This window comes from Tachypleus tridentatus, unplaced genomic scaffold (assembly GCF_004210375.1).
Source record: "Tachypleus tridentatus isolate NWPU-2018 unplaced genomic scaffold, ASM421037v1 tig00037543_pilon, whole genome shotgun sequence".
Lineage (NCBI taxonomy): Eukaryota > Metazoa > Arthropoda > Merostomata > Xiphosura > Limulidae > Tachypleus > Tachypleus tridentatus.
Window position 1 is genome coordinate 7,589 of NW_027467872.1, and position 15,492 is coordinate 23,080.

A 15,492-nucleotide genomic window follows, 5' to 3' on the forward strand; every position below is an offset into this window, starting at 1 on the left:
AGGTTCTTTTCATTCTTTATTACACCACATATCATCTATAATAAACAAACATACTATAGTGAAATGTGTAACAGAAGGTTGTTTTACTCTTTATTACACCACATATCATCTATAATAAACAAACATACTGTAGTGAAATGTCTAACAGAAGGTTCTTTCATTCTTTATTACACCACATATCATCTATAATAAACAAACATACTATAGTGAAATGTGTAACAGAAGGTTGTTTTTACTCTTTATTACACCACATATCATCTATAATAAACAAACATACTGTAGTGAAATGTGTAACAGAAGGTTGTTTTAGTGCTTATCACATCAAGTGTTGAAGGAGTTTTAAATATCTTCATTACATCTTCTATATGATTGGCAGCCAGTTGTGGAATAGCCCGTTTTTCTGACGTTTCTACAGTTATTTCGTGTCTTGATAGTTTACATAATCACAGAATAGAAGAACTTTCTGTTAAAACTGTGTTATGTAACCCACCTACAAAAGATGAAACCCACCTACAAAAGATCAATACCATTCACACATTATAACTGAACACCTTTGAAGTGAATTATAACAACATGAATCAGGGCTTTATCCTGTAGTCACTTATTATAACATAGAACCCAGACTTCGTCTCTACTACACAAATGTTATGAATCACTGACTGCACTTACCCCACACATTATAACATAGAACCCAGACTTCGTCTCTACTAGACAAACGTTATGAATCACTGACTGCACTTACCCCACACATTATAATATAGAACCCAGACTTCGTCTCTACTAGACAAATGTTATGAATCACTGACTGCACTTACCCCACACAGAAACATTGAAGTGTTTGTCAACTGCCCCTGCCGGGTTGGCAGCTACACAGAAATAAAACCCGAATGATACAGTTGACTACGGTAGATGTGAAGTTTCTGTTTACTCACATAAATATTGTCACTATTATGAACCGTTCACCATCTTTAAACCAACTAATTTCTGAGGTGGCACTCCTCTTGCTGGACAGTCTAATCTTACAGGCCGGTTAACAATCACAGGTACGTGTAGAAGAGAATCATCCAATAAAGTGGGTGGAACTAGAAGATTTTACAGGAGTGACATCAGGACACAAAATCATCATCAGGAGAAAAGAATATGTAAATAAAATATCAAAGCACTGAATAAAATTTATAAAAATTCCAGGTCAGAAAGTAATAGGCAATAGAACATGTCCATTCAAACTAATTGTCTTATTGATTAAGGATAACTGAAAGAGTTCTTACCAAAACGATTCTTATGGAAGTATTTGAGTGATAGGATGTTTTGGTAACATACCTTCTAGAAAGAATGTTTAAAGACACAATAAAATATTTCCAGATCTTTGTTCTGAAGGCTTCCCGTTATATTCATTTGATCTTATCGACTGGAAGTTTAGCTGGTAACTTTATTGAAGCCATAAACTTCTGCAAAAGCTAAAATCACTTTGGTATAACTAGTTTACACTCTATTCTATCCAATTATATTAAAATGTTGCTCATTTCTAGAGTTATTAACTGTGATATGTAAGGGTTGGGAACTAAGGCTGCAGTAATAAAATCATTGAAAGAAATGGAAAATCGTAACAAACAAGACATGGATAATAATATATTTTTTAGAAAATATACACCCACATTTTAGAAAATGAACAAAAATTCTGAAAACTGTTGTTAATTGGTTGATGACCAGCAAGATTCCTTAAAATTTAACAGAAATGTTTGTTTTCTTTCATTTTCCTATATTTGCACTAAATAAATGTTATTAAATGATAAAATATGTTTGACTTCAAAACTGTGTTAGAATTATTACTTTAAAGTTAGACACATAGGAGTATATTCTAAACCTGAAAGATGCCCCTAGTCATGACAGGCAGAAGCCATATCATAATGGTTTTACTTTCACAAATCAAAATAATTTTATTGTTATTATTGTTTCCAACGTACTTTAACACATAAATACAGTAAAACAACAAAATAAGAAAATGTAATTTAATATTAATAATGACATTAGTACATTTGACATAATTTAGGAAAGTTATATTTTCAGTCTGTGAAAAGTTATAATTTTCCTTTTTTGATAATGCACGTATGATTCCTATAGACATTTTCTCCCACCACAAGATTAGTTATTTTATTCATGCTGCCACTGTATGTAAACTTTTATTTATGCATGCCATAAGCTACCCCTCAAGTGATTCCAACATGTCTCTCTATAAATCATCATGTGTCACCTATCTACCAATAGTAGCACAGTACACTCACGTGACTTACCTTAGGTGCCTCTACCAAACTATCAATGAAGTCTGGCAGAAAACAAAAGCACAAGAGGTGTGCTGGAAAGAAGAATTGGAAATATAGCAGAGGGAAGCACCTATCAGAAATATATTTTCAGTATAGGAAAATTATAACTTCTCTCATGGTACTTCTTTCTGTTTACAAGATTAACTAGAATCTTGAATTGATTAGGAGAAGAAAATATACAGGAAGGAGAAACATATAAAACAAGAAAAGAGATGCAAACAAAGGAAATGTGAGGAAATAAAAGATTAAATGAATGTCCTAAGTTGAAATGGTAGGCAGTCAGGGAGAACAAATGATCTGGGAGGAATGTCTGGACCACAAACTCTGCAGTTTTAGAGAAAAAATGTGCAAAGACAATATAAAACGTCCATACTGGGAAAGGAGACTACATAATGGAAATGAAGAACCAAACATTTGAAATCTGGTGGTGTAAAAAGACTATCAAGATCTCAGTGTTAGAATCTACAGGAGGAATTGTGGTCAAGAACCAGTGAAAGAGGCCAAACTTTTGAATGCTAACCTCCTGAAGAATAAACACCAATAAAAAATCAAGCCAGGTCACGTGCACTACTCTTAGGCTTAACAATAAAAGAGGCCAAACTTTTGAATGTTAACTGTTCTGAAGAATAAACACTAATAAAAATCCAAGCCAGGTCGCTTGCACTACTCTTAGGCTTAACAATAAAAGAGGCCAAACTTTTGAATGTTAACTCTTCTGAAGAATAAACACAAATAAAAATCCAAGCCAGGTCGCTTGCACTACTCATAGGCTTAACATGCCTAAAATGGTAACATCATCTTTGGAATGTGACTGGAATAAGTTGGCAAGTTTCAAACTGCAAAAAAATCTTCAAGTTAAAATAAATAAAGGCCACTTTGTGAGTATACTAAATATGAGTGTGAAACAGTATACAGGGTGGCCCGTAAGTTTCTACCAATCCATATATCTTATGTATCCAGTGTATTTGTGTGCTGTCCCTCATTCTCGCTGCATAATATTATGCGACGCCATGTTCTGTGAGACATTTTCCTCAACAAAGCAGGGGTTATTGTTCCAAATGCTGTGGTAACAGCCCTTCTACTCATCATTAGTATTATTGAATATAACATAACAACAAATGGATGGGTAGGGACTTATAGGCCACCCTGTAGAATGACAAAGAAATGTCCAAATACAAGCACTGTCAAACTTCAAAATGATAGTTCAGTAGAGGCTTATAAAAGGAGACACATGTCACATGAGTGTATTATACTCTTATTGGTGGAGAAGTGAGGCATGATGCTTTACATGGCAGACATGTTGGAATCACTTGATTCCCATAGGGGGCACTGAAGGCTTGTGGCATGCTTAAATAAAAAATTCACATTTAGGGGCAGCAATGAGTAAAAATTGCTGATCTTGTAAGCAGAGAAGTGTAGAGTATTGGAATTCAAGTTACGTTTAATGCAAATGGTAACCTTGTAACACATCTTTTGACTAAGGTTGTGTAACATTCTTCTTTATTTAAAAGTGTAAAACAATTTCTGCTCTTCACTTCTACTATTTCATTAGGTGTAATTACTGATATCATAATTAAATTAAAGTCTTATTCCATACAAAAGAGGAAATTACAAAAACATCTTTTGTCCAAGTTTAGTCAACATACTCAAGACATTTAATTTGAAACCCTCCTCTGTGGTTCCTGCCTCATTGGTAGCGATGCAGGTGTACTCTGCTGTATCAGTTTCTAGTGGTGAATCAAGCAATAACACATGGCCTTTCTCTAGAAACTGGATGTGCTGAGATGGCTGAATAAGATGTCCATTCTTCAGCCATGTCACTTCAGGTGGAGGATGTCCAGTTACAGTACATGTGATTCTAACAGGTTTTCCTATTATGGTCTCCACTTCCTTGTCAGTGCTGCTTTTTTCTATTCCTGGAGGAACTGAAACAAAAATAGAATCCCCCTTGCTCTATTAGCCTTTGTCACTATTTTACGTCAACAAGGTTTATCAATGAGGAAATTGTAACAAAAATATAATCTCTTTGACTTAAAAGTTTCAGCACTACTTTAATAAATTAGGGTTTTCTTAATGTTTTCAGTATTTTTGTGAACCTAGTTAAGAAATTAAAAAAAAAACAAAATTTTTATACACTGCATAATTTTACCAAATACTAAAATTAGGCCCACTGCTGTTACAGCAGTAAGTCTACAGATTTACAACACTAAAATCAGGGGTTTGATTCCTCTTGGTGGACTCAGCAGATAGCCCAACTTAGACATACATGCATTCTTCACGGGGAAATAATTTGAACATTTTATTTATAACTTCTTGGCTACAAAAAATACTTACTTTTAAACATTTTCTAAGAAAACATATTTCTTAAAGTACAATGTTGAACATACAAAACTGCTTAGCATAACAGTTATTGCTTATTTCATTTAGTGATTATTTAGTTTTCAAAACAAAAGTGTTAATTATTTTAAAAGTAATAATTGTGACAAGTTTCCTAACATAACTCATTAGAGTTGTATGCTGTGTATGCAGTTTGTACTAGGTTTTAATAATATTTTTGGTCTCACCTTTCTAAACGTTTTTTGTTCTGTGTAATATTGTTGTCACTAGAGAGCTAGTTAGTTCTAGATTTTTCTGTTGTGTTATAAATACGTGCAGATACACAGAGGTAGTTAGAGGTATAAATTGAGTGGCTGGCAGCTTAGTTGTGATGGGTATTTACTAAACAAGTTTGTAAAGAAGTCAAGTCAGAAAAGATAGTGAAAGTAAAGTTAGAATTAGTGATTGTTAGTTTAACTTTAACGAGCAAAATTTAGAGTGAGTTTCACAGTGGTGTAATATTGGAGATAAAAGAAAACAACTGCCCTGTCAAAGGGTGTCTTAAACATAATTGAACCCACCTGTGTGGACTTTGATTGAAAGGAAACAATTATTTAAAGTTTTGGATACAACTGTGGTAACCCATGGAGTAATGTAAGTGAATTTATTGTTAGTGAAAAAGAGATGGCAGAAAATAATACATCTTGTCAGTTGAACCTGTGTGCACTTTGACAAGTTGAGTTGAACTGTGTGCACTTTGACAAGTTGAGTTGAACCTGTGTGCACTTTGACAAGTTGAGTTGAACCTGCATGCACTTTGACAAGTTGAGTTGAACCTGTGTGCACTTTGACAAGTTGAGTTGAACTGTGTGCACTTTGACAAGTTGAGTTGAACCTGTGTGCACTTTGACAAGTTGAGTTGAACTGTGTGCACTTTGACAAGTTGAGTTGAACTAACCTGTGTACACTTTGACAAGTTGAGTTGAACTAACCTGTGTGCATTTTGACAAATTTTTGAAGACATGTTTGATTTGTTTTGAATATATTGTACAGATTGGACATGTATTTCCAAGGGGAACAGAAGTTGTTCACATGTCAAATTATTATAAATGCTCAACCTCTCTTTATCTATTATTACTCACAATGAATGATAACAATGAGATAAGTTAAAGATACCAAATCTAAGTATGTTACATAATGTTACAAACAGAGAAATTATTCAACCTAATATCATATGATGAGCATCCACCAGGACACCACAAGTTGTACAATAACAAATGATGAGTTTATCAAACACATCCAGTTTGTTTACCTAACATATCCAGTTTATCAAACACATGCAGTTTGTTTACCTAACATATCCAGTTTATCAAACACATCCAATATGTTTACTTAACATATCCAGTTTGTTTACTTAACATATCCAGTTTGTTTACTTAACATATCCAGTTTATCAAACACATCCAGTTTGTTTACTTAACATATCCAGTTTGTTTACTTAACATATCCAGTTTATCAAACACATCCAGTTTGTTTACTTAACATATCCAGTTTATCAAACACATCCAGTTTGTTTACCTAACATATCCAGTTTATCAAACACATCCAGTTTGTTTACCTAACATATCCAGTTTATCAAACATATCCAATATGTTTACCTAACACATCCAGTCTCACTTCCTCTTCAGCAATGCCAGCATCATTTCTAGCAACACAAGAATATGTGGCATTGCCTTGTACTCTCATTATTTCCAGCAACTGGCCTTGACTGGACACTCTGTATGCTCCTGAGTTTGCAGCACTCAAAGGCTGACCATTCTTTAACCATGTAATTTCTGGTGTTGGGGAGCCACGTGCTTCACAGAAGATCTTTGCTGTCTGGTTAATAACAACTTGTGATGATCCCTCTATGCCAACTTTGTCAATAACAGGAGGAACTGGAAATAAAGACAGACTTCCACTTGATTAACTCATGTATTATTTAACAGTTCTACATTACTGTCATAAAGCAATAAACTGAACACAGATTAATAATCAAAACATACCCATTACACTCAGCCTCATCTCCACTTCACTGTCTCCAGCATCATTAACGGCCATGCACGCGTAGCTTCCAGCATCTCTTACACTGACTCGATAAAGTCAGCTTCGCTCCATCAGCAGAGAGATGAACCCCAGGGCCTGGCAGAACCATTTGAGAGTCTTTGTACCAGATCATCCGTGGGGTGGGGTTTCCTGACACGGGCACTCTAGAACAATATTATCATTCTGCACAGCAATGTGGTTAGGGTCTGCGGCTGATACATTGATGGATGGTGGTACTGTGAAACATTAATTTATTACTTACACTAGAGGCAAAATAACTGAACATTAGGAACAACAGAGTTCACAAAATCTTATACACACACACACATATATATATATATTCAAATCTTATACACACATACATATATATATATTCAAATCTTACACACACATACATATATATATATTCAAATCTTACACACACATATATATATATTCAAATCTTATAAACATACACATACACATATATATATTCAAATCTTATACACATATATATATATTCAAATCTTATACACATATATATATTCAAATCAAAAAACACATATATATATTCAAATCTTATACACATATATATATTCAAATCTTATACACATATATATATTCAAATCTTATACACATATATATATTCAAACCTTATAAACACACATATATATATATATATATTCAAATCTTATACACACACAATATATATATATATATTCAAATCTTATAAACATATATATATATTCAAATCTTATACACACACACATATATATATATATTCAAATCTTATACACACACACACATATATATATATATATTCAAATCTTATAAACATATATATATATTCAAATCTTATAAACATACACACACATATATATATATATTCAAATCTTATACATACACACATATATATATTCAAATCTTATACATACACACATATATATATATTCAAATCTTATACATACATACATATATATATATTCAAATCTTATACATACACACATATATATTCAAATCTTATACATACAACAATATATATATATATATATATTCAAATCTTATACATACACACAAATATATATATATATTCAAATCTTATACATAAATATATATATCTATTCATACATTACAAAAAAATCAATTTGTACACCAGAAACTTTCAAAAAATAAAACTTGGTATTTCAAATAAAGGGTTACAATGTTGCTAGTTTGTTTCAAGTATTTAAAAACATTCTATTTTATTTGTCCACCTTTAACAAATCCTAACATATATAATGTACTGTTTGCTAACAGACAGTAAATGTAATTAGCAAGAAATAAACAACTGAAAACTGTAAGATATGTGGAAATTTTAAGATCACCTATGGTAGTAGTGTTCAATGTCCTTCCATTTACCCAGCCAATTCTAAGTGAAATACTAGTGCAATAAGAGTAAACCGTTTATAATAACTATGAAACCCACCAATACAGTCCTTAATATAGTCATCCAGCCTCAATCCATCATAGGTTACTCTCAATTATTGTTTAATAATGAGCTGTTAAACTCACCAATACAGTTCTTAATATAGTCATCCTGCCTCAATCCATCATAGGTTACTCTCAATTATTGTTTAATAATGAGCTGTAAAACTCACCAATAGAGTCCTTAATATAGTCATCCAGCCTCAATCCATCATAAATTACTCTCAATTATTGTTTAATAATGAGCTGTGAAACTCACCAATACAGTCCTTTATATAGTCATCCAGCCTCAATCCATCATAAATTACTCTCAATTATTGTTTAATAATGAGCTGTGAAACTCCACCAATACAGTTCTTAATATAGTCATCCAGCCTCAATCTATCATAGGTTACTCTCAATTATTGTTTAATAATGAGCTGTGAAACTCACCAATACAGTTCTTAATATAGTCATCCAGCCTCAATCCATCATAGGTTAGTCTCAATTATTGTTTAATAATAAGCTATGAAATTCACCAATACAGTCCTTAATATAGTCATCCAGCCTCAATCCATCATAGGTTACTCTCAATTATTGTTTAATAATGAGCTGTTAAACTCACCAATACAGTTCTTAAGTCATCCAGCCTCAATCTATCATAGGTTACTCTCAATTATTGTTTAATAATGAGCTGTTAAACTCACCAATACAGTTCTTAATATAGTCATCCAGCCTCAATCCATCATAGGTTACTCTCAATTATTGTTTAATAATAAGCTATGAAACTCACCAATACAGTTCTTAATATAGTCATCCAGCCTCAATCCATCATAGGTTACTCTCAATTATTGTTCAATAATGAGCTGTTAAACTCACCAATACAGTTCTTAATATAGTCATCCAGCCTCAATCCATCATAGGTTACTCTCAATTATTGTTTAATAATGAGCTGTAAAACTCACCAATAGAGTCCTTAATATAGTCATCCAGCCTCAATCCATCATAAATTACTCTCAATTATTGTTTAATAATGAGCTGTGAAACTCACCAATACAGTCCTTAATATAGTCATCCAGCCTCAATCCATCATAAATTACTCTCAATTATTGTTTAATAATGAGCTGTGAAACTCCACCAATACAGTTCTTAATATAGTCATCCAGCCTCAATCCATCATAGGTTACTCTCAATTATTGTTTAATAATGAGCTGAGAAACTCACCAATACAGTTCTTAATATAGTCATCCAGCCTCAATCTATCATAGGTTACTCTCAATTATTGTTTAATAATGAGCTGTGAAATTCACCAATACAGTTCTTAATATAGTCATCCAGCCTCAATCCATCATAGGTTACTCTCAATTATTGTTTAATAATGAGCTGTTAAACTCACCAATACAGTACTTAAGTCATCCAGCCTCAATCCATCATAGGTTACTCTCAATTATTGTTTAATAATGAGCTGTGAAACTCACCAATACAGTTCTTAATATAGTCATCCAGCCTCAATCCATCATAGGTTACTCTCAATTATTGTTTAATAATGAGCTGTGAAACTCACCAATACAGTTCTTAATATAGTCATCCAGCCTCAATCCATCATAGGTTACTCTCAATTATTGTTTAATAATGAGCTGTTAAACTCACCAATACAGTTCTTAAGTCATCCAGCCTCAATCCATCATAGGTTACTCTCAATTATTGTTTAATAATGAGCTGTGAAACTCACCAATACAGTTCTTAATATAGTCATCCAGCCTCAATCCATCATAGGTTACTCTCAATTATTGTTTAATAATGAGCTGTGAAACTCACCAATACAGTTCTTAATATAGTCATCCAGCCTCAATCCATCATAGGTTACTCTCAATTATTGTTTAATAATGAGCTGTGAAACTCACCAATACAGTTCTTAATATAGTCATCCAGCCTCAATCCATCATAGGTTACTCTCAATTATTGTTTAATAATGAGCTGTTAAACTCACCAATACAGTTCTTAATATAGTCATCCAGCCTCAATCCATCATAGGTTACTCTCAATTATTGTTTAATAATGAGCTGTGAAACTCACCAATACAGTTCTTAATATAGTCATCCATACATAGGTTACTCTCAATTATTGTTTAATAATGAGCTGTGAAACTACCAATACAGTTCTTATATAGTCATCCAGCCTCAATCCATCATAGGTTACTCTCAATTATTGTTTAATAATGAGCTGTGAAACTCACCAATACAGTTCTTAATATAGTCATCCAGCCTCAATCCATCATAGGTTACTCTCAATTATTGTTTAATAATGAGCTGTGAAACTCACCAATACAGTTCTTAATATAGTCATCCAGCCTCAATCCATCATAGGTTACTCTCAATTATTGTTTAATAATGAGCTGTGAAACTCACCAATACAGTTCTTAATATAGTCATCCAGCCTCAATCCATCATAGGTTACTCTCAATTATTGTTTAATAATGAGCTGTTAAACTCACCAATACAGTTCTTAATATAGTCATCCAGCCTCAATCCATCATAGGTTACTCTCAATTATTGTTTAATAATGAGCTGTGAAACTCACCAATACAGTTCTTAATATAGTCATCCAGCCTCAATCCATCATAGGTTACTCTCAATTATTGTTTAATAATGAGCTGTGAAACTCACCAATACAGTTCTTAATATAGTCATCCAGCCTCAATCCATCATAGGTTACTCTCAATTATTGTTTAATAATGAGCTGTGAAACTCACCAATACAGTTCTTAATATAGTCATCCAGCCTCAATCCATCATAGGTTACTCTCAATTATTGTTTAATAATGAGCTGTGAAACTCACCAATACAGTTCTTAATATAGTCATCCAGCCTCAATCCATCATAGGTTACTCTCAATTATTGTTTAATAATGAGCTGTGAAACTCACCAATACAGTTCTTAATATAGTCATCCAGCCTCAATCCATCATAGGTTACTCTCAATTATTGTTTAATAATGAGCTGTGAAACTCACCAATACAGTTCTTAATATAGTCATCCAGCCTCAATCCATCATAGGTTACTCTCAATTATTGTTTAATAATGAGCTGTGAAACTCACCAATACAGTTCTTAATATAGTCATCCAGCCTCAATCCATCATAGGTTACTCTCAATTATTGTTTAATAATGAGCTGTGAAACTCACCAATACAGTTCTTAATATAGTCATCCAGCCTCAATCCATCATAGGTTACTCTCAATTATTGTTTAATAATGAGCTGTGAAACTCACCAATACAGTTCTTAATATAGTCATCCAGCCTCAATCCATCATAGGTTACTCTCAATTATTGTTTAATAATGAGCTGTGAAACTCACCAATACAGTTCTTAATATAGTCATCCAGCCTCAATCCATCATAGGTTACTCTCAATTATTGTTTAATAATGAGCTGTGAAACTCACCAATACAGTTCTTAATATAGTCATCCAGCCTCAATCCATCATAGGTTACTCTCAATTATTGTTTAATAATGAGCTGTGAAACTCACCAATACAGTTCTTAATATAGTCATCCAGCCTCAATCCATCATAGGTTACTCTCAATTATTGTTTAATAATGAGCTGTGAAACTCACCAATACAGTTCTTAATATAGTCATCCAGCCTCAATCCATCATAGGTTACTCTCAATTATTGTTTAATAATGAGCTGTGAAACTCACCAATACAGTTCTTAATATAGTCATCCAGCCTCAATCCATCATAGGTTACTCTCAATTATTGTTTAATAATGAGCTGTGAAACTCACCAATACAGTTCTTAATATAGTCATCCAGCCTCAATCCATCATAGGTTACTCTCAATTATTGTTTAATAATGAGCTGTTAAACTCACCAATACAGTTCTTAATATAGTCATCCAGCCTCAATCCATCATAGGTTACTCTCAATTATTGTTTAATAATGAGCTGTGAAACTCACCAATACAGTTCTTAATATAGTCATCCAGCCTCAATCCATCATAGGTTACTCTCAATTGTTTAATTATTGTTTAATAATGAGCTGTGTTAAACTCACCAATACAGTCCTTAATATAGTCATCCAGCCTCAATCCATCATAGGTTACTCTCAATTATTGTTTAATAATGAGCTGTGAAACTCACCAATACAGTCCTTAATATAGTCATCCAGCCTCAATCCATCATAGGTTACTCTCAATTATTGTTTAATAATGAGCTGTGAAACTCACCAATACAGTCCTTAATATAGTCATCCAGCCTCAATCCATCATAGGTTACTCTCAATTATTGTTTAATAATGAGCTGTGAAACTCACCAATACAGTTCTTAATATAGTCATCCAGCCTCAATCCATCATAGGTTACTCTCAATTATTGTTTAATAATGAGCTGTTAAACTCACCAATACAGTTCTTAAGTCATCCAGCCTCATCCAGCCTCAATCCATCATGAGAAACTCACCAATACAGTTCTTAATATAGTCATCCAGCCTCAATCTATCATAGGTTACTCTCATTATTGTTTAATAATGAGCTGTGAAACTCACCAATACAGTTCTTAATATAGTCATCCAGCCTCAATCCATCATAGGTTACTCTCAATTATTGTTTAATAATGAGCTGTGAAACTCACCAATACAGTTCTTAATATAGTCATCCAGCCTCAATCCATCATAGGTTACTCTCAATTATTGTTTAATAATGAGCTGTGAAACTCACCAATACAGTTCTTAATATAGTCATCCAGCCTCAATCCATCATAGGTTACTCTCAATTATTGTTTAATAATGAGCTGTGAAACTCACCAATACAGTTCTTAATATAGTCATCCAGCCTCAATCCATCATAGGTTACTCTCAATTATTGTTTAATAATGAGCTGTGAAACTCACCAATACAGTTCTTAATATAGTCATCCAGCCTCAATCCATCATAGGTTACTCTCAATTATTGTTTAATAATGAGCTGTTAAACTCACCAATTATTGTTTAATAATGAGCTGTGAAACTCACCAATACAGTTCTTAATATAGTCATCCAGCCTCAATCCATCATAGGTTACTCTCAATTATTGTTTAATAATGAGCTGTGAAACTCACCAATACAGTTCTTAATATAGTCATCCAGCCTCAATCCATCATAGGTTACTCTCAATTATTGTTTAATAATGAGCTGTGAAACTCACCAATACAGTTCTTAATATAGTCATCCAGCCTCAATCCATCATAGGTTACTCTCAATTATTGTTTAATAATGAGCTGTGAAACTCACCAATACAGTTCTTAATATAGTCATCCAGCCTCAATCCATCATAGGTTACTCTCAATTATTGTTTAATAATGAGCTGTGAAACTCACCAATACAGTTCTTAATATAGTCATCCAGCCTCAATCCATCATAGGTTACTCTCAATTATTGTTTAATAATGAGCTGTGAAACTCACCAATACAGTTCTTAATATAGTCATCCAGCCTCAATCCATCATAGGTTACTCTCAATTATTGTTTAATAATGAGCTGTGAAACTCACCAATACAGTTCTTAATATAGTCATCCAGCCTCAATCCATCATAGGTTACTCTCAATTATTGTTTAATAATGAGCTGTGAAACTCACCAATACAGTTCTTAATATAGTCATCCAGCCTCAATCCATCATAGGTTACTCTCAATTATTGTTTAATAATGAGCTGTGAAACTCACCAATACAGTTCTTAATATAGTCATCCAGCCTCAATCCATCATAGGTTACTCTCATTATTGTTTAATAATGAGCTGTGAAACTCACCAATACAGTTCTTAATATAGTCATCCAGCCTCAATCCATCATAGGTTACTCTCAATTATTGTTTAATAATGAGCTGTGAAACTCACCAATACAGTTCTTAATATAGTCATCCAGCCTCAATCCATCATAGGTTACTCTCAATTATTGTTTAATAATGAGCTGTGAAACTCACCAATACAGTTCTTAATATAGTCATCCAGCCTCAAATATAGTCATCCAGCCTCAATCCATCATAGGTTACATAGGTTCTCAATTATTGTTTAATAATGAGCTGTGAAACTCACCAATACAGTTCTTAATATAGTCATCCAGCCTCAATCCATCATAGGTTACTCTCAATTATTGTTTAATAATGAGCTGTGAAACTCACCAATACAGTTCTTAATATAGTCATCCAGCCTCAATCCATCATAGGTTACTCTCAATTATTGTTTAATAATGAGCTGTGAAACTCACCAATACAGTTCTTAATATAGTCATCCAGCCTCAATCCATCATAGGTTACTCTCAATTATTGTTTAATAATGAGCTGTGAAACTCACCAATACAGTTCTTAATATAGTCATCCAGCCTCAATTGTTTAATCATAGCTGTTACAGTTCTCATCCATTATCATGTTTAATAATGAGCTGTGAAACTCACCAATACAGTTCTTAATATAGTCATCCAGCCTCAATCCATCATAGGTTACTCTCAATTATTGTTTAATAATGAGCTGTGAAACTCACCAATACAGTTCTTAATATAGTCATCCAGCCTCAATCCATCATAGGTTACTCTCAATTATTGTTTAATAATGAGCTGTGAAACTCACCAATACAGTTCTTAATATAGTCATCCAGCCTCAATCCATCATAGGTTACTCTCAATTATTGTTTAATAATGAGCTGTGAAACTCAGCCTCAAATATCATAGGTTACTTACTATTGTTTAATAATGAGCTGTGAAACTCACCAATACAGTTCTTAATATAGTCATCCAGCCTCAATCCATAGGTTACTCTCAATTATTGTTTAATAATGAGCTGTGAAACTCACCAATACAGTTCTTAATATAGTCATCCAGCCTCAATCCATCATAGGTTACTCTCAATTATTGTTTAATAATGAGCTGTTAAACTCACCAATACAGTTCTTAATATAGTCATCCAGCCTCAATCCATCATAGGTTACTCTCAATTATTGTTTAATAATGAGCTGTGAAACTCACCAATACAGTTCTTAATATAGTCATCCAGCCTCAATCCATCATAGGTTACTCTCAATTATTGTTTAATAATGAGCTGTGAAACTCACCAATACAGTTCTTAATATAGTCATCCAGCCTCAATCCATCATAGGTTACTCTCAATTATTGTTTAATAATGAGCTGTGAAACTCACCAATACAGTTCTTAATATAGTCATCCAGCCTCAATCCATCATAGGTTACTCTCAATTATTGTTTAATAATGAGCTGTGAAACTCACCAATACAGTTCTTAATATAGTCATCCAGCCTCAATCCATCATAGGTTACTCTCAATTATTGTTTAATAATGAGCTGTGAAACTCACCAATACAGTTCTTAATAT

The 15,492-nt window shown here is 33.0% G+C and overlaps 1 protein-coding gene across 1 annotated transcript; it reads right to left on the reverse strand.

The window, feature by feature from the left end:
- Window positions 1-963: 963 nt before the first annotated feature.
- Window positions 964-6,738, reverse strand: LOC143243727 (fasciclin-2-like; the record flags this gene model as incomplete). The annotated part of the gene is made up of 4 exons (XM_076487368.1): window positions 6,683-6,738; window positions 6,296-6,574; window positions 3,968-4,246; window positions 964-1,082 (listed from the first exon to the last, which is right to left on the reverse strand). Coding segments are annotated over exons 1-4 (732 nt in total), but the record flags the coding sequence as incomplete, so codon positions are not given.
- Window positions 6,739-15,492: the final 8,754 nt, after the last annotated feature.